Source organism: Corvus hawaiiensis, chromosome Z (genome assembly GCF_020740725.1).
Source record: "Corvus hawaiiensis isolate bCorHaw1 chromosome Z, bCorHaw1.pri.cur, whole genome shotgun sequence".
Taxonomy (NCBI): domain Eukaryota; kingdom Metazoa; phylum Chordata; class Aves; order Passeriformes; family Corvidae; genus Corvus; species Corvus hawaiiensis.
In genome coordinates this window covers 48350657-48374743 of record NC_063255.1, presented here as the reverse complement: position 1 = coordinate 48374743, position 24087 = coordinate 48350657, and the positions used below count along the sequence as shown (strand labels likewise).

Below are 24087 nucleotides of genomic sequence, written 5' to 3'. Positions count from 1 at the left end.
GGGCAGCCTGTTCCAGTGCTCTGCCACCCTCAGTGTAAAGTTCTTCCTCAGGCTGAGTTGGAATTTCATGTGTTTTAGTTTATGGCCATACTCCTTACAGTATTACTGGGCACTACTGGAAAGAGTCTGGCAGCATCCTCTTGGCACCCGCTTTTGAGATATTTGTGTGCATTGATGAGATCCCCTCTTAGTCTTCTCCAGACTGAACAGGCCCAGCTCCCGCAGTCTCTCCTCGTAAGAGAGATGCTCCTGACCCCAGCTCATCTTTGCGGCCCCCGCCGACCCTCTCCCGTAGCTCCTTGTCTCACTCGTGTTGCGGAGCACAGAACGAGACCCAGCAGTGCCGGTATAAAGCAAAGATATGTCCGTACAGAGTCCATGGCGTGTCCATGCAGTGCGTGTCCATGCAGTGCAATGTCCAAAGCCCCGCTGTGCGATCCCGGCGCCCTTCGGCCCCCCGGGCCTCCCCGCGCTGCTGCTCCCCGCCGCCCCCTAGCGGCCGACTGCGCCCGCCCTGCGCCCTCGAGCGGCGGCGTAGTCCCGCCCCCGGCCGCGCCGGGCGTGGCTCTGATTGGCCGCGGCGGGGCCGCGCCGCCCCCTGCAGAGGGCTGGCGCTGGCGGCGGGGCTCGGCTGTCATGGAGGCGCCGGACGGAGCGCGGGCAGCGGCGGCAGGCGCGTCCGTCTGAGGGCGGCGGAGGCGGTGGGAGACGGCCCGGAGCGCCCCGGGAAGGTAACTCGCGGCCTGGCGGGCCTTTCCGGCCGGCTCCGAGTACGGCGGCCGCGGGGGTTGGGTGCCGTGAGGGAAAGGAGGGAGGGGGATGGGGCCGGCGGGCTCTGGGCGCCCGGGTCCGGTCGTGAGGCGAGCGGAGGGCTCTGGCTCTGGCTCTCTCCGCCGCTCGGAGCTTGGCCGGAGTGTGGCCGTCACCTTCCTCCCCGGCTCCCTTGGGGGTGCATGTCCGCGGGTCTTCTGGCGGGAGCCAAGCGCTCTGTACTTGGGATACGCCCCGAAACGACTCGGGGGTGCAGCTCACAGAGGAACGAGGGAGAAGAGGATCGTTCTGTGTCTGGTATGGATAACGCGCTGGTAGGATCAGCCCCCTCCTTCCCGTAGCTTTCCTCAGGGGCCGCCGCGCGGCCCGGGAGAGTCCCAAGGAATGCAGCTGGACACCGGCGCGCCACAACAGCGAGTTGTTTGGGTGTAGCTGTGGGAAAATACAATGCGGTTACTTGTTTGCGAAGTAGGAGGTGAAAACATCGAGAATTCTCCTTTTGCAGATTTATGATAAGCATAGCCTGCCCTTCGTCAGGACCCTGTTCGGAGTCTCCATGTTGTCCTATCTGGATGAAACTGATCTGAGAAGAAGCTGGGGACATTCTATTTGGGCTAAGCAGTTCCAGTAAGCTCTTGACTGAAAAAATCAGGTGTGTATCTGTCAGGAAGCAGAGAGGTACAGACTAAATGGATCTAAAGACAGCAGTCTTCAACGCAGCTCGTGATGGCAAGCTGCGACTCCTTTCCAAGCTACTGGCAAGCAAAACAAGGGAAGAGGTGACCCAACTGATGTCAGAAAAAACCAATGGTGCCACACCACTTCTGATGGCAGCCCGCTATGGTCACCTCGACATGGTGGAATACCTGTTGGACCATTGCTCTGCCTCGATAGAAGTTGGTGGCTCGGTAAATTTTGATGGTGAGACCATCGAGGGGGCTCCGCCGTTGTGGGCAGCGTCGGCCGCCGGCCACTTGAAGGTTGTTCAGTGTCTGTTGGATCATGGTGCATCTGTCAACAACACAACGCTGACAAATTCAACGCCGCTTAGAGCTGCCTGTTTCGATGGTCACCTGGAAATAGTCAAATACCTTGTGGAGCACAAAGCAGACCTGGAAGTATCAAACCGTCACGGGCATACGTGCTTGATGATCTCATGCTACAAAGGCCACAAAGAAATTGCTCAGTATTTACTTGAAAAAGGAGCTGATGTGAACAGAAAAAGTGTTAAAGGTAAGTTAGTTTTTTCACTTTCGTTGTGGTAAATAGGGGTAAAGTTACTAATTTACTTCTTCAGGACTTTGATATAAAATATTATTCTGCTCTCATAAAGCATAAGAGATAAAGTGTTCAAAGCTATGTTTTTACTTTTTAATGTACTCTTTTGTTAACATGGATTATAAAATTTGGTTTAAAATTGATACCTTTTAATTTTAAATTCTTAATTCTTGAAAGACTTAGTTATATGAAGTGTTGCATTTATGCATGTGTTAAAAGCTAATAAACTTGCTGAGAACTACTCTGTGTAGTAGGTTGGTCTAGCAACATACTCAAATACGTGAGCATGTGTTCTTGGATTTCGTACTATTTCTTAACAAATCAAATATGTTGTACATAAAACTGATCTGTGCCAGGAAGGCTGGTGTAGGAAATGCACATAAAGGAGAAAAATTACTTTCTGCATTGGAAAATGAATAACCACCCTTCGCCCACTCCCTCCAAATTATTGAGTAATTTTGTACCTTTTTCAGTGTTAGTAAACAAAAATATATATTAGGATTAAAGAAGTGAAGATGCAGGTGACTGTGATCTCAACAGAAGGACTTCAGTGGCTGACAGATCTCAAAGGACACCCGTTTGCCCCTATGTACAATTTGCTCTTGTGTTACCACTCCAAGTGAAGATTTTTGGCTTTTTTTTCTGTGGTCGTAATTACTTGGACATATAAATTTTTTATTACATAATGAACTTGTATTTGGTTGTAATATTAGCCTGGAAAGCACATCAGTTACTGCAAGTTAGAGTTAATTTTTTAGCTAACTGAGCCAGGATTATGTTTCATCAGGTTTTGGGTTTTTTAATATATATCTATATATAAAAAAACTAATCTGCTAACAATCCTTTTTGTAGCGTAGTACATCTACTGCCTTTTTCAGGCAAATTACATTTGTACCTGTATACTGTACCTTCCAGTTATTTGTGTTAAAATACCCTTTGTGTCTAGATTATTGTATGATACTGGTAAATACCAAATGTGAGAGTAATCTTTAGAAAAGCTGCTTGGTTAAATATGCCTTTTTTTCAGAAAATCATGCAGATATGTGGGTTTAGCGTAAAGAAAGCTAAACTACAGATTTGTCATAGAGGTGGGCAGAGCAAAATAAATCTTCCTTTGTAAGGGTTTGAGGTTGCTTATGAATCATCATGGACTTGTGGTAGGATAAAAATGTCATTTTTCTACATAACTTTCTTGGAATAGCAAGCTAAATATAAAGTGTGTAAGCAGCTAAAAACTTGGGGTTAGTTTTAAACCTATCCCTTTATATGATAGGTGTGAACCAAGCAGTGCTGTTAAATATTTGATGTAATAGGGAAAAAGATGTAACTGCAGCTCTTTTTCTCCCTCATTTTGTGTTGGTGGAGTAGGCTTTACCTTACTCGTCCTTTTTATTCACTTTATTAGTGCATTAGCATTATTTGTCTTTGTTTAAATGACTGAGGATTTTCTCAGGGCTGTCAATTATTATCTTAATTCCTTTCTGTCTCTACTTCCTTTAGTTTCTGTGTGGCTTGCATCTAGGTACATGAGCAAAGATTCTTAAGGTAGATAAATGATCCTTAATTAAAAGAAGTTGGATTGGATATGGTTCAGCTCATTAAAACTCATTTTATACTTCAAATTGTCGTGTGCAAATGGATGGGTGTACGTAATAGCCATCTATTGGTAATGTGTGGAAATCCCCTCTGGTAGGACAGGAGCATACTTTTTGGCGTCTTAAAGAAGTCTGATATCTGAAGTTACTGAATAAGCAATGGTGAGGTAAAGCAAGCAAGAAAGTACTATAAACCCTGAAAGTCGTCTATGGAAAGGCAGGAGAACTGAGGAAAATAGGTAGCCATAAGTATTGTAACAGTGACTGAGATTGAGCAGGTAACCTCCTCAACTTTGTTTTGCAAAAATGCTATTAATTTTAAAATTAATTCAACAGGAATAATTCTACATTGTCACCCTCCCCCTCAAAGGGTCTTGTGTATTACTTTCAGTTTGTACTCCTCCTTGCTATGTACTAAATAGCTGACAGTGTGTCCTGTGCTTGTAGCAGGAAGATAACAGAGCACCTTAGCGTTCTGCTCCTGAGTAGTAGAAGTTGTTGCTGCCCTTGTATGTGAGTTTTTTTTAGACAGGCCCCTTCTTGGGCCATGTATAGAGAAGCCTATTGTTCTGTGAAAGATGTAAAAAAAAAATTGTTGCATTTAAAATTGCAGTGCTCCTTATAAGAGCAGAGCTGTGTAGCTTCAGTAGAGTTGCTGTTGTTGGAGACTACTATAGATCCTTTTTCAGATATTATTCTTAGAGCCTGTGCAAGGGTGGGGGGCAAAATTACTTGAACTATTTCTTGTGGTTTTCCACTGGATTTTCATAATACAGAATAGAACTTAGTACACATTTTAAGCCTCAGGAAAGTATAGATATGAAAATGTTTCAAAGTGTTGACAGTTCCAGGGAAAAATCTGAATACTTTGATACAAAAAAATAGGTATGTGAACATACATGCATCTAAATGTATAAAAGAGTAGGTGAAAACGTGTGGCAAAATCCTGCTTCTAAAATGCAGAATCCCACAACTGTGTTTTGGACTATGGAAATTCAGAATGCAGAGGTCTTTGAAAAACGGTTCCAAAAGTACACAAGTACAGCCAGGAAATTAAGATGTTCATAAAGATTTCAGAGTGTGTCAGGTAAGATGCTGCACTGAGGCGAATGAGGTGAAGTGCAGGTCTGGCAGTGTTGCGTGGTAGATGGTGCTGAAGAAGGAGGTTATAAGATACTTGGAGTAGATAAGTCCTCAACTGTGAAAGATGGCCAGTGGTTCTGAATTTAAAGTATGAGCACTTGTTTGTATTTGTTCCTACTGTTTTGCAGATCTGGACTTTCACAGTTTCCTTGAACTTCTGTGTAGGACATAGGCCACAGAACTGTAAGCAAAGGATTTTAAAAAAAATGTTCTGGTTTACGTGAACAGTGTAAGCAACGGGGACAAACTGATAGCTGGGGTAAGGAGGGTGGATGGGTTTTACTATTTTGTAGTTGTGGAAAACAGCAAAGATATCAGTAGATAGGAAGCAGCCAAAGCAATACTTTACATAGTGAATTAATTTACCACTGTCTCTGATGCATAGCTTTCTCCAGTGTACTACTGTCATGGTTTAACGCCAGCCAGCAGCCAAGCCCCAGGCAGCTGCTCGGTCACTCCTCCACCAGTGAGACCAGGGAGAGAATTGGAAGGACAAAGATGGAAAACTCACAGGTTGAGATATAGACAGTTTAATAGGGAAAACAAAAGCAGTGTACACAAGCAAAGCAAAACAAGGAATTATTTCACTGCTTCCCATGGCGGGCAGGTGTTCAGCCATCTCCAGGAGAGCAGGGCCCCATCATGCGTAACGCTTGCTTGGGAAGACAAACGCCATCACTCCAAATGTTCCCTCCTTTCTCTTTTCCCCACAGCTTTATGTCACATGGTCTGTAATGTCCCTTTGGTCAGTTGGGGTCACCTGTCCCAGCTGTGTCTCCTCCCAGCCTCCCATGCAGCCCCAACTTCCTCACCAGTGTGGAAGTACAAACAGCAGAAAAGGCCTTGACTCTGTCTAAGCCCTGCTCAGCAATAACAAAAACATTGCTGTGTTATCAACCCTGTATTCAGCACAAATCCAAAACATAGTCCCATGCCAGCCACTGTGAAGAAAATTAGCTCTGCCCCAGCTGAAACCAGCAGAACTACTCGTCGTTTAAGAAGCTGCAAATTAAAAATAAAGCTCAGTGAGTTTCACTTGTGGTTTATGATCTCTCAGATGGCAAAGTTTTATGCTGTTCCTAGAAGTAGGAATAGTGTGGATAATGTTTGAGTAGCAGAAACGCAGTTTTTCAGAAGGTAGAATCCTATACTAAACCTCAAGTGAAGCATAGCTTTGTCTCTGTGCCAGGTGAGGAACACGTTCTGTGTTGGCTGCATGCAGTTTTCTGTTCTGCTGCATTATGAAGCCTGCCAGTGATTTGTTGTTACAGTGGTGCTCCCTTACTATTACCTTCAGAATAGACCACTGAATTCTCAAATACAGGGTTTTGCTGATGTGTTTCTGTGCAGTCTTCATTCGGCAATGTGTAGGCAGGGAAATGCTTACTCTCTTAATACAAGTGTCAGTCATCTTAGGGATTTCAGATTACATACATCTCTCTTTGGCTCTTTGGGGCTATGTTTCTTTGGTTTTATATTTAAAATACAATATTTCATGTAAATTCCCCAATAAAACTATTTTTTGCGCAGACTGATTGTGAAGAAATCTTATACATCCATTTTAATTACAGACAGGACGATTAAAGTCTTGCATTTTGAAAATTTGCTGTGTGTATTTTAATAGTTTGTGTTATATTTTATTCTCCTCTGCCAGATCTGCAGAAGGGAAGGGAAAAAAATATCCATTATTGCAGCAATTACTGAGTTAAATTATAGATAAAGTATACATGTGCTGGTAACCAGGATGGGCTGAATGCAAGGAAATAGCAACTTTTTTTCAAAATACCTGCTTGAAAGGCAGGTGTTTTACCTGAACATAGCTGGTAAGTCTTTCCATTGCTTGGTGGCTTGGTACGTGGTCTCTCTCTTCAAAGTGTTTTTTGTGGTTTTGTTAGTGGTTTTCACCAACTCTGCCTCCCTTTTGTAGCTAACAGACTCATCAGCTAGCCTAAAGACTGGTTTTTCTCCTCCAGAGTATTAGAAAACCTTGTAAGAAATGCTGAATTAGGCATTCTCTTAGGTGTCTCTGGAGATATACAGAGGAGTGTTTGATTGCATTTAAAAAAAAAAAGAATACTGTGGTTCTTAAATTCCACTGGTACATTATTTGATAGTTTTGTAAAATAATAAGGTAAACAAGGTTTGTTGACTTTGCTTCCTCATTTTGGGAAGTATAGAAGCATACAAACCTCTGTCTCTATGGGTACTGTATCAAGGGCTAGTGCTATTTCAGTATTGTTGTTTTTAAGGGTACTGGAAGGTGTAATACCCAAACCTCTTGGTAAGGGAAAAAATCTTTTTTTTGGCAGACCGAGAAGTAGGGGGATTATAGAGTCATGCTCTTTCCTTTACGATAAGTGTGGTTTAGTATGTGTTAAAAATAGTTAATTTTCTCTTGCCGTAAACATTAAGGAGTCTTGACAGGTTTGTCCTCTTCTGAGGGTGTTTGTCTTGTCTGCTTGACAAGGTTCATAGAATCATTGATGGGGCAGAGAGGGGGTAAAAAAATCACAGAACAAAGGTCCTTGGGTTTTATTTCTGCTTGTTTGTTTTACTTGCTGTTGTTGCTTTTTTTATATATTTTTTTTATTCTCGCTGTGAATAAACACTTGCTCTAAAAGTATACTGTTATCTTTTCGGGGGGGGGGGTTGCCTTTTTTCCTTTTTTGGTAGGTATTACATGGTACAGGGCACTGAAACTTGTAGATATTTTGTGTTTGACCATGTGTGGAAACTGAACTTCAGAAGGAATGTCTGTAAGTTAAATAAGGAAGATGAAGATACAGTTTAAGTTTAATTCTAACTAAGAAGTTTTTGTTTAAATTAAATAATTAACAGCATATTGTTATTTATTTAATAATTGATAATCTTGGTAATACAAGTTCTCATGAAGTACTTCAGTGAGCAAGACAGCAATTATTCTCTTACAGCATATGGAAATTAGGTTAAAATAAATTGTTGAGATTAGCAGTTAGTTGCATTGTTTAGTTTCTTGAAAGAAAGACATTTAGTTTTTATTCACTAGGCATACTATGCATAAGGATGTGTAACAGTTTTCTTGTGCACTATCTATGTTTGTATCTATCAGGCAATACTTTTAAATGAGTAAAGACTCTTGGAAGACTGAATTATTTCTAGTGCTGTGATAGAGAAAGTAATGAATGTTACATGAAAAATTTCACTTCATGAAAGTGATCGATTCATCTGTAAGGCTGCAAAAATATATACATGTGGTTAATTTTGCACATTGGTCAGTCATTTAACTGAAATACTTTTTTTTCTTTTATGTTTAATGATCTTGGATATAAAATCAGATTGGCGTTAAGTTTTAATGTAAGTTTTACAGTGTGGAAATTTGATAAAGCATTTTACATGAATACATGAAGTATTAGGAAGTGGATGCACTTAATTGGTTGCAAATCAAGTCAAATCACTTTCTGTGTCATGGATTCGTTTTCTTTCATTACCTTGTCACAAGCTATCAGTCTAATTTGGGAATTACTTGCTTCTGACATAGAAAGGCCTGTCCTCCTTATGAATTAGAATACCCACCCCCACTCCAGTAAGCTTTTGGAAACACTGGGTAGCTAGAAAACTAATTCTGTGATACGTGAAGTGTTTCTGTAATGCTCATAACTACTTTTAAAGGAGTGCTGTTAAAAAAAGAGTAAAGTGTGAAGATGCGGTGCCAACTAGCCATACCTTTTTCCTGACTTTGCAAGATTTGGAAGGACTTGAGTTCGGGTTATTCTGTTTCTTTTTGCTATTTATACTAAGAGGAAGTTACTAGGTAATGTGAGTAGTAAAGTTTATACAGAGAGAAGCAGTTTGTAAGCAGTATTAGCAATACTATATAGTGACACTTGATTTTTAGCAGTGAAGTATTGGGACTACCAGAACATCTGAAGTCCAGTTTTTTGTCTGTGCAAGGAAGAGCCTTTCATGTTATGGTAACACTAGCTATCTGTGATACATGATTAAATTCCTGCTGGTCATTTTGCAATTAAAAATGGATTTAAAAAATTAAATGAAACCTACTTTGAAATAATCATTCCCACCTTTAAAAAAATACTTTAATTTGACCAACACCATCATATGTGCTGCTTGGAAAATTGCTTATCAAAGAAAATGACTTTCAAATTACTTTTACTTAGTTTTAGCCTTTTTTCTTCTTAATACAGCAATAGATATAATGATGGTTTTTAGTTTTTTACTGAATAGATAATGTTACAAAAATGGAATTAGCTGCTGAATTGTGTTCAGACACTATTTATCACTATGGACAATATAGTGACTATAGTGACACTATAGACAATGTAGTGTTTTGAAATGGATGAGTTAATTCACAGAACAGTGGTTGATTTGCTGTATTTATTTGAGCTGTTCAATTCCTGGTCAATATGTGGCCAAGCCTTTGATTTACACATTAAAGCCACTGCCATGTTTTCTTTCAAATTCTTCCTCAAATTTAACACTTGATGCTTGCTAGGTGTAGATGAATGGCAGTGTTATTTCTTAAGGTTTGGGTTTATGTTTGGGGTTTTTTTAAGTTGGCAGCTCTCAACTATCTGTCTACCCTAGGCACTTTTCTATGGAAACTTGTTTTTCTTACAGTGTATTCTTCCCACTGCTGTACCTGTACCATCCAGTCAAACTTCAGTGAGGTGCAGCCACTAAAAATTAGTGGTGATTGCCTTGTATTATTTGTTTATACCTGGCATACTATAAACTGTGGTTATTTTAATTCTAATTTAATTTATACTGCAGTATAAATAACTGAAAAATGTCACTATTCTGATAGGCTGTCAGTAGCAGCTGTCTAAACTGAAATTGGTAATTGTAATATCAATAAAAAGACTAAATTGTTTTAAGTTTAGAGCATCCAGTTGGAAAGAGCAGTGAAATTCCTTGGAGTCTTAAGCATATTTCCACATGTTCTACATAGCTGCATTGTAAATTAATGACATACAGACTTCTGGATTGAGTTTACCTGGACAATGGCCAAGCTTATTTTGTGTGGATTTATTTCAGTCATAGCATGTATGCCTAGCGATTGATAAAAGAGTGTCAAAAGCAGCATTACATGGTGGTGGATCTGCAGTATGTAACATGAATAGCTGGCACTGTTTCAGATGTCAAAACATGTATTATTAGTTGTGAAACACCAGTAAGAGCTTTGTTGTTACTGATACCTTTTGGCTTATTTGTCTTTAATATGCTTTTATGTTACATTTTTAAAAATATCTTAAAAATACTGACTTGAAGGTAGAAACAGCTGCCTTGCAGAGCTCTGCTGTGAAGGATGGTGTATGGAGTTGAGTACACCCTGAAACATCTGTGTTAACTGCTGGCTCAGCCAACACCCATGTGCATCTGGTTTTGCCTTTATCACTAAGTGCAGAATTGAAGATGTCTGAGGGACCAGCCATTCTTTAGTTCTGGATTGACTGCTGTAGTTTCATTTTAATTAGACTTCCGGCAGCATACCAAGAAGCATTAAAGTGTATATGTGTGTTGGTAAGTTTCTGTATTGATCTGCATTTGACATTGTCCTCTCTTAGGAATGTTAAGAGCTTGTCCTTTTTTAGTTGGCGTATTGAAATTTTCTAGTCTGTGTTATCACATAAAGACAGAGGGAATTATAGTTGGTAAGCTATGTATGCCAAATTCACCAACTTTCAATCCACCTAAATTTGCTTAAATCTCTGCTCCTGCAATAGAAAATTTTGTTGGTCTCTGTAGTGATTGTAGTGTGGCCAGACCTATAACTGACTTAATGCTATTAATGTTAAAAATTGCCTGTGGTTTTAGAAAGGTGGAAAATCACTTCCCTTTGTATGAACTAGATTTAGCTTTATGAATCTTGATCTAACAGGTAGTTTCAGGAGCTAATTTCTGTTGGGATGTCTTCCTTAGCTTACTTGTTAGTAAATGCTTGTAAAATCACTGGCCACTATTCAGAAATGTTTCAGGAAAAGAATATTTTGCAAATTAAGTTCTCTGTCAATAAATGAAGCGATCTAATATTTTCTATTGTTTTTTTTCCTAAAATGTTTGAATTTTGCACTTAAAATGTGGTTCAGGGGACAAAATATGTTCATAACTCTGCTGTAATTGCAAAAACCTGAGTCAGAAGCTTTTGAAAATAACTTTTTATTCATCTTTTGTATGAATTTGATTAGTGTATCAGCTAAATTTTGACATCTGCTGTGCCTGGACTGAGACTCAGTTTGTTCTGGATAACTCTGTTCTTATTCTGTTACTGGTATTTTTCTAGTTGCTGGAATTGAGAGCAACAAAGAGGCTTTAAAATGTGCTGTGAGTTCTTTTTCAGATAGTTCACAAAACAGTTTGAGGAAGAAGCAGGAGATCAATTTACATGTGAAGTTTTGGGAACTGAAAGATAAGGAGAGGAGTGAGGAGTGGATGTTTTGGATCCTAGGGATGAAACCACAGCAAAATGCCCAGTGCCCGTTAGCAAATACTCATCTAAACAATCTTTGAGTCGCTACGTTCTTCTTCTGCATACGAAAACTTGCAAAGCATTAGACAAACATTTTCTGTCTCGGTGGCTTGACAACAGAAGATAAAAACAAGCTGCTATGAGATAATCTGCTAATACAAAACACGGAATAGAGGTCTACATTGTGGACCTAAGGTGTCTGGATCTCCTGGTGAAAGAGGATATTAGAGGAGAGTAATTATTGTTTGACCAGATACTTCTGAATTTTGCTTTCCTATTTTTTTTTCCTTCAACTTTATTTACTCTTACTGTGCCTTGTTAGAAAGGAGATGTGTGCTATGAAGACACATAGGTAAAAGCTACAAGATTTCAAAATTATTTGTGTAGATCTACATTAAATTCTTATAATTGATTTGTAAATGGGACATATTTACTATTTCTGAAGTGTATTTAGTAAGTATGAAATACTGTTTCTTATAAATTTAAATATGTATGAATTTCACGTTTGGTTTGGAATTTGACATATTTAAGCCAGTGTAAACAATACATTTTTGGCAAAAAGAATGTATTAGTAGAAAGACTTCACCTTTAGTTTTAATTTATTTCTATACACTGTTAGGCTTTTAAAACAGATCTCAGGCACACTTTTGATTAGAGTTTCATTAATTAAATACTTTAGTACAAAGAGTGAAGTATGCATTCTAGGTATCAGAGCCTGGAAAAAAAAAATGAAAGTGTATGAAGATAAATAGGAGCTGTTTAGATCCATAGACTGTACAAATATGTTATCCCTCATATGACCTGAAGATTTCTGGTGCTTTCTTTCCTAACCCACCATAGTTTGCTTAGAGACTAGAAATACAACAGCAAGGTGCACCATGTACCTCTGTTTTGTCGGCATTTAAAACAAAAGCCTACTAAAAATAGAAATAAGGAAGTTTCCTGAAACTCTTAACTTTTAAAAGCCAATCTTATTACTAGGAATGGGCAGAGAACCATTAGAAAAGGAGGTGTCCTTTGTGAATGAGGAAACTTGCTAGCAGTGTAACAGAACCTGATGATTTGATGAGCAGTTAACTGAATTTGCAGGGCTAACAATATAGGATATCTTGATCAGGTTGGGGGGTAGATATTAACATGAACTTTCTGTTAATTAATTTTTTGTGAGGCTGAGAAGCTTCTATGCCTGAGTCTGTAATACGTATCATATAATATAAAGAAAAAGGTAGATGTAAATCATGTGGTTTTAAAAGCAGTCAACCACATAAGAGACTTTGTTATGTTAGGAGGGGGCCTGGAGAGTTTGTCTCCATTTTTTCCTTCTCCTCCAGTGAAGTGCACATATTTGAAGTTAAGTAAAACCTTCATCTAGTTGCAGCCTAATAGTTATTTAGCTGTGGTGTCCAATACTTGATTTCTAATTTTCTGTGAATATTTTCAAACAGGTGGCACTAGTACTTACTAGAAATTTTCCCACATTGTATTGGAACCTGAATGCCATTAAATATAAAAGACTGTGCAATGTCATGCTAATGAAAAATAATCTGCGTGTAAATCATAAGTTGCTTATAACATAGATGTTTGCATGTTGTGTGTTGAGGGCATTTTTTTTCTTCTTGTCTTTGGGAATCCTAACAAAAAGAGCATAGGGGTTAAAGTGGGAGTTAAGCATAAAGGCCTAAGAATGTATTAAGAATAGTTTGTCTGGGTGTATACATTCCCTTGAGAAAATGTCCTACTCCTTTAGAATATACCAGCAGTCTCAAAGGTCCCAGCTGAGATAAAGGGTCTGTTGTGATGGATTGTGGTTTCCATTGTGTAAAGTCATTGCTTCAAAACATGAAAATCAAAAGATGTGGCAGGTGAAGAGAGGAAGAACTATGGGGTAGGTGAAAACAAAGCAAATACTGAGTTAGTCCAGCTTTACTTTTCATACAGATCCCACTATTTTTTAATAATTACTGGAGATTGAGAGGAAGGGAAATTTAACAATGGAAGTGGAAAAAGTGAAGTAATGTGGAGATAGCCAGCTTAAGTTTCTGTTTCATACTTAAAAGCAGATACAAAATCCCTTATGGAATAGATTATTCCAGTTGGAAGGGATTGGAATATGAACACTGATCATCTAGTCCAGCTGCTTGACCAACTTTTAGCTAACTAAAAACTGAATCAAATTAGTAAGGACATTGACCAAAGGCATCTGAAACACTGGCAGGCTTGGGGAATCAATCACCTCTGGAGGAAGCCTCTCCAGTGTTTGAACACCTCTCAGCAAAGGAAAGTTTCCTCATGTCAAGTCTGAATGTCTCCTAGCACAGTTTTGAGCCATTCCCATGTATCCTGTCACTGGATACCGAGGCACCTCCCCCTCCACTTCTCCTCAGGAAGCTGTAGAGAGCAACAAGATGACCCTTCAGCATCCATTTCTTTAAACTTGACAGATCCAAAGTCAAGCAGCTCCTCAGAGGACATTCCTTCTAGCCCTGTCACCAGCTTCATTACTTTCTTTTGGGTGCATCCAAAGACTTTCACATCCTTCTTAAATTGTGGGGCCCAGAACTGCTCACAGCACTCCAGGGGCAGCGGTGCCAAAGCGGAGAACAGAAGGATAATCACCTCCGTGGGCTGGCTGGCTGTGCTGTGTTGGATACACCTCTGGATGGGGTTTGCCCTGGCACGCTGGTGACTCACACTGAGCCTGCTGCCAACCAGCACCCCCAGGTCCTTTTCTGCAGGGCTGCTCTCCAGCCACTCCTCTCCCAATTTGTATTTGTGCCAGGTGCTGATCAATGCCAGGGACAAGGTCCAGTGTTTGTTGCTAGATTTCATGCCCTTTTGGAAGGCCTGTTGCCCCATGAGACAGTCAAGGCACCTCCCAGTTTGGAATGATCAGCAAGCTCTCTAACGATGCAGTCAACTCCTGCATCCAGGTCATTGATAAATACATTGAACAGCATTGGCCCTAGACTTGAGCCCTGAGGAACAGCTCTGGTGACCAGTCTCCAGCCACCTGTAGCCCCATTCACTGCAATCCTTTGAGCTCTGTCCTTCAGACAGTTCTACACCCAGTGCACCATGACCCTTCTCATTCCACAGCTGGACAGCTTGTCCAGAAGGATGTTGTGAGGGACAGTATAAAAGGCAAAAAAGGCAAAACTCACTAAAAGGCAAAAATCCTACATCCATTGTCTTCCCTTCATCTGGATGGGTGACCTTATTCTAGAAGGATATCAAACTAGTTAAAACAGAATTTATCCTTTGTGAACCCAAGTTGATGGTGCCCAGTGATTGCATTGTGCACCATTTAAATGCTTCACAGTAGCATTCAGTATAATCTTCGTAATTTTTCCACGTGTTGAGGTGAGACTAAGAGGTCTGTGAGTTCCTGTGTCATCCCTCTTGCCCTTATTATATAATGCCGTAACACTGGTTAGCTTCTAGTCAGTGGGGACCTCCCCAGACATTTGGTAGCTGATGCAGAGGGGTACTGCCATATCATCCATCTGCTTCTTCAGTACTCTGGCGTAAATACCATCAGGTCCTGTGGACTTGTGAATAGTTAGCTGCTGCAGCTAGTCCCTGAGAAGTGTCTAAACAAATGGGGAGTCATTCCTGAAGTCAGGGGACTGGGCAGAAGACAGTTTATCTGTGTTATTAAATACTAAAGCAAAAGAAAGTATTGAATGTCTCCACACTTCTTCACCCTTAATAGTCAGATGACCATCTTCAACAAGTATCAATCTAGTATTTTCTGTAGACCTCCTCTTGCTGCTAGTGTACTTTAAAAAACCCTTCTTATTGTCTGACATAATACTGATCAGCTTCAACTCTAATTGAGCTTTGGCCTTTTGCATCTTGGCCCCTGCATATATGAGTCACAGCTCTGTCAAATTCCTGCAAAGTCTGTCCTTGTTTCTAGAAAACATAAAATTTTTTTTTCCTTTTGAGCTCTGTGAGGAGTTCTCTGCCCAACCAAACTGATCTCCTGTCCCATTTGCTTGACTTTTGATACAATGGAATTGCCTGCTCCTGTGCTTTTATGTAGTGAAGAATTCCATTTTAGTTCTGGTTTGGTTGGGTTTTTTTTAATCTATTTATTTTTTTCAGGCAATAATATGAAACATTTTGCTTTTTATAAGTGCCTGGCAGCCTTGCTTTCATATTACATAAATGAGGAAACAAAAGCCATTTTGAATCTATTAGTATTTGATTTTTAAACTTTTTGTAGCTATTAGCATGGTGAGATTTTGACTATAATTTGATTTGTGTAATTGTATTTGTTCTCTTGCAGGAAATACAGCTTTACATGACTGTGCAGAATCTGGAAGTTTGGAGATCATGAAGATGCTTCTCAAGTATTGTGCTAAAATGGAAAAGGATGGTTATGGAATGACTCCCCTTCTGTCAGCCAGTGTGACAGGCCACACAAATATAGTGGACTTTCTGACCCAGCATGTACAGACTAGTAAGGCTGAGCGCATAAATGCCCTGGAACTTCTAGGAGCAACATTTGTGGACAAAAAGAGAGATCTGCTTGGTGCTTTGAAATACTGGAAGAGAGCTATGGAGATGAGATACAGTGATAGGACTAATATCCTCAGCAAACCTGTGCCACAAACACTAATTATGGCTTATGATTATGCTAAAGAGGTAAACAGCTCGGAAGAGCTAGAAAATCTTATTGCAGACCCGGATGAAATGAGAATGCAAGCATTATTAATTAGAGAACGTATTCTTGGCCCTTCTCACCCAGACACATCCTACTATATTAGATACAGAGGTGCTGTGTATGCAGACTCCGGAAACTTCAAGCGTTGCATCAACTTATGGAAGTATGCTTTGGACATGCAGCAGAGCAATCTTGACCCACTGAGCCCTATGACAGCCAGCAGTTTGCTGTCATTTGCTGAACTTTTCTCCTTCATGCTTCAGGATAGGGCAAAAGGCCTTCTAGGTACTACTGTCACTTTTGATGATCTGATGGGTATACTGTGCAAAAGTGTTCTTGAAATAGAACGGGCCATGAAACAAGCCCAATGTCTGCCTGATCCAGTACAGCTGAACAAAGCCCTTTCCATCATTTTGCATTTAATTTGCTTGTTGGAGAAAGTACCTTGCAGCTCAGAACAGGAACATTTTAAGAAACAAACTATTTACAAGTTTCTTAAGCTTCAGCCTAGAGGAAAGAATAACTTCAGTCCACTTCACCTTGCTGTTGACAGTAATACTACATGTGTTGGTCGCTACCCAGTTTGTAAATTCCCCTCTCTCCAGGTTACTGCTATCCTGGTGGAATGTGGTGCTGATGTAAATGTCAGAGACTCTGATAACAACAGTCCATTACACATTGCTGCACTGAACAACCATCCGGACATCATGAATCTTCTTATCAAGTCAGGTTCACATTTTGATGCCACAAACTCATGTAAACAAACAGCTAGTGATTTGCTGGATGAGAAGGAAATAGCAAAGAATTTAATCCAGCCCATAAATCATACCACTTTGCAGTGTCTTGCTGCTCGTGTAATAGTGAATCATAACATATCCTATGCAGGGCATATCCCTGAAAAACTGGAGAACTTCGTTGTGCTCCATAGATGATAGTGTGGTGTCCCAGAGTACTGTTCCTGAAGCACGACATGGTGATATTTTCCTTGAGCACTGTTGTGATACACCAGCGTTCCCTTAGCTTGCTCCATTTCGCTCTCGTTGGCTAGTGTTGTTAGCATCAGATCTGCAGAGCTGGTTACCCAGTATTTAATATGAATATGCTATATAATATATTTTGTGGATTATTTAGAAATGTAATGCCATATTTAGACTTTTTAAATTGTCTGCCAAAGGCTTGTCTTTTCTGGTCTTATTTGCCTGTTGGGTGTTCAGGACTGAATTGAGTATTTTCCACTGATGTCTTTTTACTATAACTGTTATGTGGATTTTATATGGTTGGAAGGTCATCTTTTTTTGGTTTTGCTTGAGCGTTTCTACTCTTACTCTCTTCTTTTTCTATGAACTCATTGCTAAACTGTGCAAGTTGTATGGACTTGTTAACATTTGCAACTACCATAAGTGCTTTTACCTTCTCTATGCACTGGCTTAAACATGACTGTTGTGTGTGAGCATATTTCTATGCAGCACTTGGCCAATTTCAACTTAAATGCCAATCTTGTTTTGCAGTTTGTTTGGAGCTCTCTTGAGAATGCTGTCTTCATAGCATGATGAATTTTGGAGTTATTTATCAGCTCTCCAAACTTGGGTTTGACTTTTTTGACTGCTGTAACTGAGGTTGCTTTCATTTTGATCCTCTGGAAATTTGTCCTAAATTTGGAAGAAGAAAATCTTGCTTTTTCTGATTGTAGTCCACTTGAACTTTAAATCTGAAAATTGTTCTATTGCATCATGCAGCTGGGGGAAGAGTCCTCATTATGTACAACTGACACCTTCCCCTCTGCACTAACGTCTTGCTTGTGCCGGTTATGTGACTAGATGTGAAGTTTGCTCAAAGTTTAACCTCAAACCTTAATGATAAACTTTTAATGAGAAATAGGTCGAATATATGCTCTGCTTTAAAATCTGCAAATCAACTTTAGCTACAAAAGAAAACAAAAGCATGTTGATGGCATGGTGTTTATCAGTCCAGATCTAGACATCATCTAGTATAGTAAGTGGCTGTCTGCCAGGGTATCGAAAGTTCTATAGCAGTGTCCTTTTTTCTTCATTTTAAGTATCTTTATAAATACTTGCATGGATTTTTCATCTCTACTATGTCAGTTATACTTAACAAAAGCAGAAGTTCTGTTGTGTATATAGCTCCTAATTAAAGTACCTATTTTTTATAATATTTGCACAACAGCTTAGCTTTTACAACAGAAAGGGCTCTTTTGACTTGATAAGAAGTCTATAAATGAAGATCATAAATGTGAGTGCGATTCAGGTAATTAATATAATTCAGCACTTTACTGTTGCTTAATAGTAGGATTTATTATGGCACATTAGCCCTACAAATGTCTTAAAGTGAAATTAATTTCTGTTGGATAGGATACAGTTTACTTGCAGATTTAGTCGTCTAGCATATTGGGTATTTTTGACTCTGTGGTGGGCGGTAAGTGTATCTATGGGGTTCTTGCTCCAGAAATCCAACAGCTTGTTTTATGCCTTTGTCAGAGATAAAAGATATTTAGAATCCAAATTAATTAGGTTAGGAGGGTCTTTTTAATACTTTAATTTTTAAGTTGATGTCAGAACATTTGTGTCATTTGTGATTGAACTTGAGGAAGAACATGTCTTGGGAGCACATAAGAATAGCCCTTCCTTGGTTTTGGTCTGTTTTGGCATTCCTGCCAGTGTACAGCAGTGTACAGGTGCCTACTAGCTTAGCATTCTTGCAAAAATTATGGGGATGTTTTTAAGCAAAGATATGCTGAATGCAGTGCTGTTTGTGTGTTGTCACTATCAGACTTGCTGTTTTGAAACAATTTTCACCAGTTTGTCCCTTGCTGTGTCTATGTTGTATAACATTATGAGAATCATAGAATCATTTAGGTTGGAAAAGATCCTTAAGATCACTGAGTCCAACCCTTAACCCAGCACTGCCAAGTCCAGCACTAAACCATGTCCTTAAGTGCCACATCTACATGTCTTTCAAATACCTCCAGCCGCGGTGATTCAACTGCTTCCCTGGGCAGCCTGTTCCATTTTTTAACCACCCTTTCCATGAAAAAGTTTTTCCTAATATTCAATCTGTATCTCCCCTAATTCAACCTGAGGCCATTTCTCCTTGTTGTATCACTTGCTACTGAGGAGAAGAGGCCAACCCCCACCTTGCCACAACCTCCTTTCGAGTAATTGTGGAGTTCTCCATTGAACCTCCTTTCTTCCAGGCTGAACAACCCCAGCTCCCTCAGCTGCTCCTCATCAGACTTGTGCTCCAAACCCTTCCCCAGCTCCACTGCCCTTCTCCGGACATGCTCCAGCACCTTGATATCTTTCTTATAGTGAAGGACCCAAAACTGAACACAGCACTCGAGGCATGGCTTCACTGGTGCCCAGTACAGGGGGACAGTCACTGCCCTCATCCTGCTGGCAATATTGCTGCTGATGCAGGCCAGGGTGCAGGTTTCTCTTGCATAACAGAAGACTAAATTCTACTCAATTGACTGAATTGCTGTGATTTTTAATGCTTAAGATGCATGCCACTCAGCTTTTCATTTGTGAGGACATGTAGTTTGGCTTTTGAATTTATATATTTTAATGCTTTTCTGCTACTCTGTAAATGGGGATAATCAACAAATCATACCATGCTAGAAATACATTATACATCAAGTTATAAAAGTAGTTCTTTTTGTATAGGTCACAGAGAAAGGGGATTTTAGAGTTTTTTACTTTGGAATCTGTTTTGCTTTTCAGTGGTTTTAGTTTAAATTTTTGTCTTTCTAACTGACAATTGCCCTGTTTAAATAGTTGGCTATTATAAGTTGGTTGTTCAGCCTGAGGAAGAGAAGGCTACAGGGAGACCTTATAGGACCTTCCAGTACCTAAAGGGAGCTACCAAAGAGCTGAAGAGGGAGTTTTTACAAGGTCGTGGGGTGAAAGGACAAGGGGGAATGGGTTTGAACTGAAAAGGGTTAGATTTAGCTTAGATGTAAGGCAGAAATTCTTTACTGTGAAGGTGGTGAGCCACTGGCGCAGGTTGTCCAGAGGAGTTGTGGATGCCCCGTCCCTGGAAGTATTCAAGCCCAGGCTAAATGGGGCTCTCAGCAACCTGGTCTGGTGGAAGGTGTCCCTGCCTATGGCAGAGAGGTTGGATCTAGATGATCTTTAAGGTCTCTTCCAACCAAAATCATTCTATGATTTATGATCATTAGTCCAGAAATATAATGTAAAAATTGTTAATTTTTAGCAATTTTTTAAATGGAAAGCATTCCCAAAAGTGAAAGCATATCACTATTAGTTTTATGTAAATCTAGTGAATATTGCTACAAGAAAGGCTTACTGTGTTAGCTGCTCATTAGAAACAAACCAGTCTATTAGCACATGCTGATTTATTGCACGAATTTTTGTCTAAGTATTTACTGATGTGCATCAGTCCGAAGGATTTATCGCCTTTATGCTGAATGTAATTTTTCATGGTGATGAAGCTCTCTGCTGAAGAGAATACTTATCTTGCCAGATAACTTGGACTTAGGTGTCCTGGCAGATGAGTTCATGCCTATATGGCCACTTTGCATTTAGACAAGTGTGTTTACACTACTCTGTTTTGTTTATCTTAATTTTAATTTTGTAATATTTTTAACTCATTCTTTTACCATTGTTCTCTTTTTTTCCTATTTGGCCTTTTTTTCTGATGAAACATACTGCTTATAAGCTACTGACACAGAAAAATGCTAAGAACACTGCAGAAATAATTATATGCCCTGCAGGGATGAAACAGATTTTAAATTGATTAAACAACTTACAGGTATGGCTCCCTAGAGACAAAGCAACTGATAGCTCCTTGCTTGTTGAGACCTCTCAGTTACATTTTTTGGGGAAAGGGATAAATATGTAAAGCAGCTTTTCTTCTAATCATTGTGGGTTTCAACTGAAGTCCTTCAACGAGGAAGATGAAAAATATTCTCATTTAAAAAAATCTAAAATTATATTCCTATTTTTGTATCACTGAGGCTGGTAACAAGATTCCAGCTGTCTGCAGTGTCTCTGTTCTGTTTGTTGAGTTTGTTAAGTGTTAAAGACACTTTCTGAAATGCAAGGCAACATTGTGGTTAATTTTCCATATGTACTTCACAAGTGGAAAAGAAGTAGTTTTGTGTGTTTCCTAAGTCCACAAAGAGCTGTCTTTTAACAACTGTTTTGCAGCTGGTTAAAATTAACCTCTTTCCATTTTTACAAACACTACTTTAAAGAAAGGAATGCAGTGCTATAGCAAAATCCTTAAAGGAGGATTTGTAATTAGATAAAAACCTTTTGAGGAAAAGCGTGCCTCTCTTCAGTTTTGTATCAGCTGCAAGGTGACAGTGGCAGGATATGGCTGTTCTTTAAATAGCTTCCTCATGCTTTGAAATATAGAGTGGAATGACTGTTACACTCTAAAAAGTTGAGAAGCATGAAAAAGTAGACTAAACACTAATTTTACCTTCTGTGACTACAATGAAGCCAACTGGTATTTAAGACTGCAAAGTAATTTTGGTAATTTTGATGAAAGACATACTAGACTGCTCATATTTCTTGGCTTTGAGTGTAAAAGTAACTTTTGAGCCTTCACTGAGGGCAGAGCAAAAAGCTGTTGTTGGTTTGGTTTTAACTAACATTGTACTTGTGTTCCATTCTATCGCAAAGACTTCCTATGCAGGGCTACTAGCTCCGTGTATGGAAATATTGCAGTTTCTTTTTTACGTAAAGTAATTTAGCTTTAACAGTAATGTAAAAAAGGAATAACAAGCATATTTCTCTGCTCTTACTCTCTTTAGGCTCCAAATGCACATTACATTAAAAATATGTTTTGGAGAACACCTGTCCGAGTGTATATATCTGTTTTCTCTAGGGTACTGCAGTACTGGTTGGTAAACTACTTTTCTTGTTGAGTAGCTAAATGTGAATGCTGCAGCTTTGACCTTCATGTCATTAAGAATTGTACCTTAAGCAAAAGGTCATGTTTCATGCTCTTTCTTTCTGTGAAATGGTGGTCTGGCAAAGCCTTTAAATTTTGGTGGTGGGTAATAATAAAGAAAAGGCTTAAACTGGATGATGCAGGAGAAATTATTTTCCAACTTTCTAGAAAAAGTAATTAGTCATACTATTAACTGGGTGGAAACATTACTTTCAGTTCGTAACCTGAAAGTAGATAGCAATGCCTTGTAAGATGTAAACAGCAGACAGTTTTCAAGAAAGTTGGATGAATTAGTTTCTTCTTCAAGCTTTTGAAGGATCTTCTGTATTGCATGAACGATTTGAAAAATAGAGGAATAGAATAACTCAAGAGTGAGAGAAGCAGAAGATCCTTATTAGAGGCAGGTAGAGAATTGAAGAATTTGAGTAACATTGCCATTGTAATTTCAAAATACCTTTGTAGTTAGGCACAATAGTCACAGTCCAGCCTGTAAGGAAGTGTACATTTCAGAGAGCTGGAACTTTAGATAAAGCCTGATCAGTAACAACAGGATCAAAAAAGATGAGGTTCTGGATGAAGAAAAACTGCTTCAGAGCTTTCACAGTAAGATAGTTGTCACACAGATGGCTTTAGTGAATCAAATATAGATTCTCTTAATTAGGAAAGGGAAAAACTGGAAAGGATCATTTACGTTGTTATTCATCCCTCTGCAGTTGCAGCTGATGAAAGATGTCTGCTGTTAACCTAAGCTGTGCAACCATGCAAAAATGATTCTTGTCAGTAGCAAATGCTGGCTGTCAGTTGAAGACCAAAACTCATCATACAAAGCAGTGCAGGATTAGGGTAAAAGAGACCAGGTGTGAGGTGTGTCAGTCTGTCAAAGGCAAGACTTTTGTTTGTTTCACACATAATATCCAGAGGGCTAAATGCCATCCACAGTGAACAGTAGAAGGCCCTTCTCCCTCACACCGCAGTCTTACCTTGCAGTTGATCTCCAGCATTCAGAAGAATTGAGAAGAGGCTATACTCAGAAGTTAAGGACAACAGTTTTATGCACAAAGGGGGAAAAAAGAATTGCTTTTGGATTCATGTAAGTGCCTGTCAGAAGCCAGTGAGTGTGAGGCAATGTAAATTACGAAAATGGCAACCATGTCTCCCATCAGATCGTGAGACATGATCAGATTCCTCTGTGAAGTTCAAAGGATTGGTTCTATCATATCTCCTGAAGATTATCAAGTCATAAGTTCATTACGAAAATTTCTCCTTAGAAGGTTATTTGGAACTCCTGTCTATCAGTAACTAGAAACCTAATTCCTGTTTGAAATACACGTTTTCATAGGTTTATATGTATTAACTTCTCATAGTTCCAGCACTTGTCCTTCAGAGAGAATTGTCCTCTCTCAGCCTTCATGTGGTTAGGCTAAACGAACCAAGCAAAAGAACCCCCATGCTGTAAGAATGAGCAAAAACCAGAATAATCCAGTCGAATAAGCTGACAGAATGGTTCGGTTTTCTCTTTTCCTCTCTCGATGATATGCTACCAAAAAACCCCCAGGATCCACTGATTCACTAAACACTTTTTGCTGCTGAACCTGCGATTTAAATTGCCAATTATTTCCTTTTTACAATGGGAGGGATTTTTTACAGTAAACAGTTGATTGTTTTCAGATTCTGTAGCTTGTATTGTTCTATCCTAATATTTTAGGTGCCTGGATGTCTTTTGTTCCATTCACATACAGCATTATCCTAACTGACATGTGAGGCAAAATGTTCAGTGAATGAGCCAGACTTGGATCATTTTTTGTTTCCATCCCATAGATTAAAAACAGTGAACTTGCTTTTTTCTCCTTTTCTTTCTTTTTTGCATGTGTGCTACCAGGCTTTCACTGTACTTTCTATTGGCTAGCTTGTAAGATGGGGTCCTCCTAAGATGACTGTGCTCTTTCTTGTTTTCTGGCTAAGGGAACCACATCTCCCGCTTTATCACGCTTTGTTTTCCTGTAGTGCATGAAGTGGAAACTTCAGGGAGTTGGAAACCAAAAGAAAAGAGCAAAAAATCCCAGAAAGAAAGCCCAACAAAAACCCAACAAAACAGCACCCAAACAACCAAAAAACAACAAAAAAATTTTCCAACAAAACCCTCAAAACCAAACCAGAAAACAGGACCTACTGTAAAGTAACAAAATAAGCTGTGTGAGGCAGATGCCTCATGGGTTGCTACATGAGGAGCA

General features: G+C 39.5%; 1 protein-coding gene across 1 annotated transcript; it reads left to right on the top strand.

Annotated features, from left to right (window-relative positions):
• Positions 1–618: 618 nt before the first annotated feature.
• FEM1C (fem-1 homolog C) lies at positions 619–23693 on the top strand. Its single transcript, XM_048290979.1, has 3 exons — positions 619–731; positions 1277–2004; positions 15542–23693. The coding sequence occupies exons 2-3, from the start codon at positions 1461–1463 to the stop codon at positions 16849–16851; spliced, it is 1854 nt and encodes a 617-aa protein (XP_048146936.1). The 5' UTR covers positions 619–731; positions 1277–1460; the 3' UTR covers positions 16852–23693.
• The last annotated feature ends 394 nt before the right edge of the window (positions 23694–24087 follow it).

Coding starts and splice junctions, on each gene's coding strand:
- FEM1C (XM_048290979.1), top strand. CDS start 1,461: ATGGATCTAAAGACAGCAGTCTTCAACGCAGCTCGTGATGGCAAGCTG. Junction 2,005..15,541: donor GAACAGAAAAAGTGTTAAAG/GTAAGTTAGTTT, acceptor GTTCTCTTGCAG/GAAATACAGCTTTACATGAC.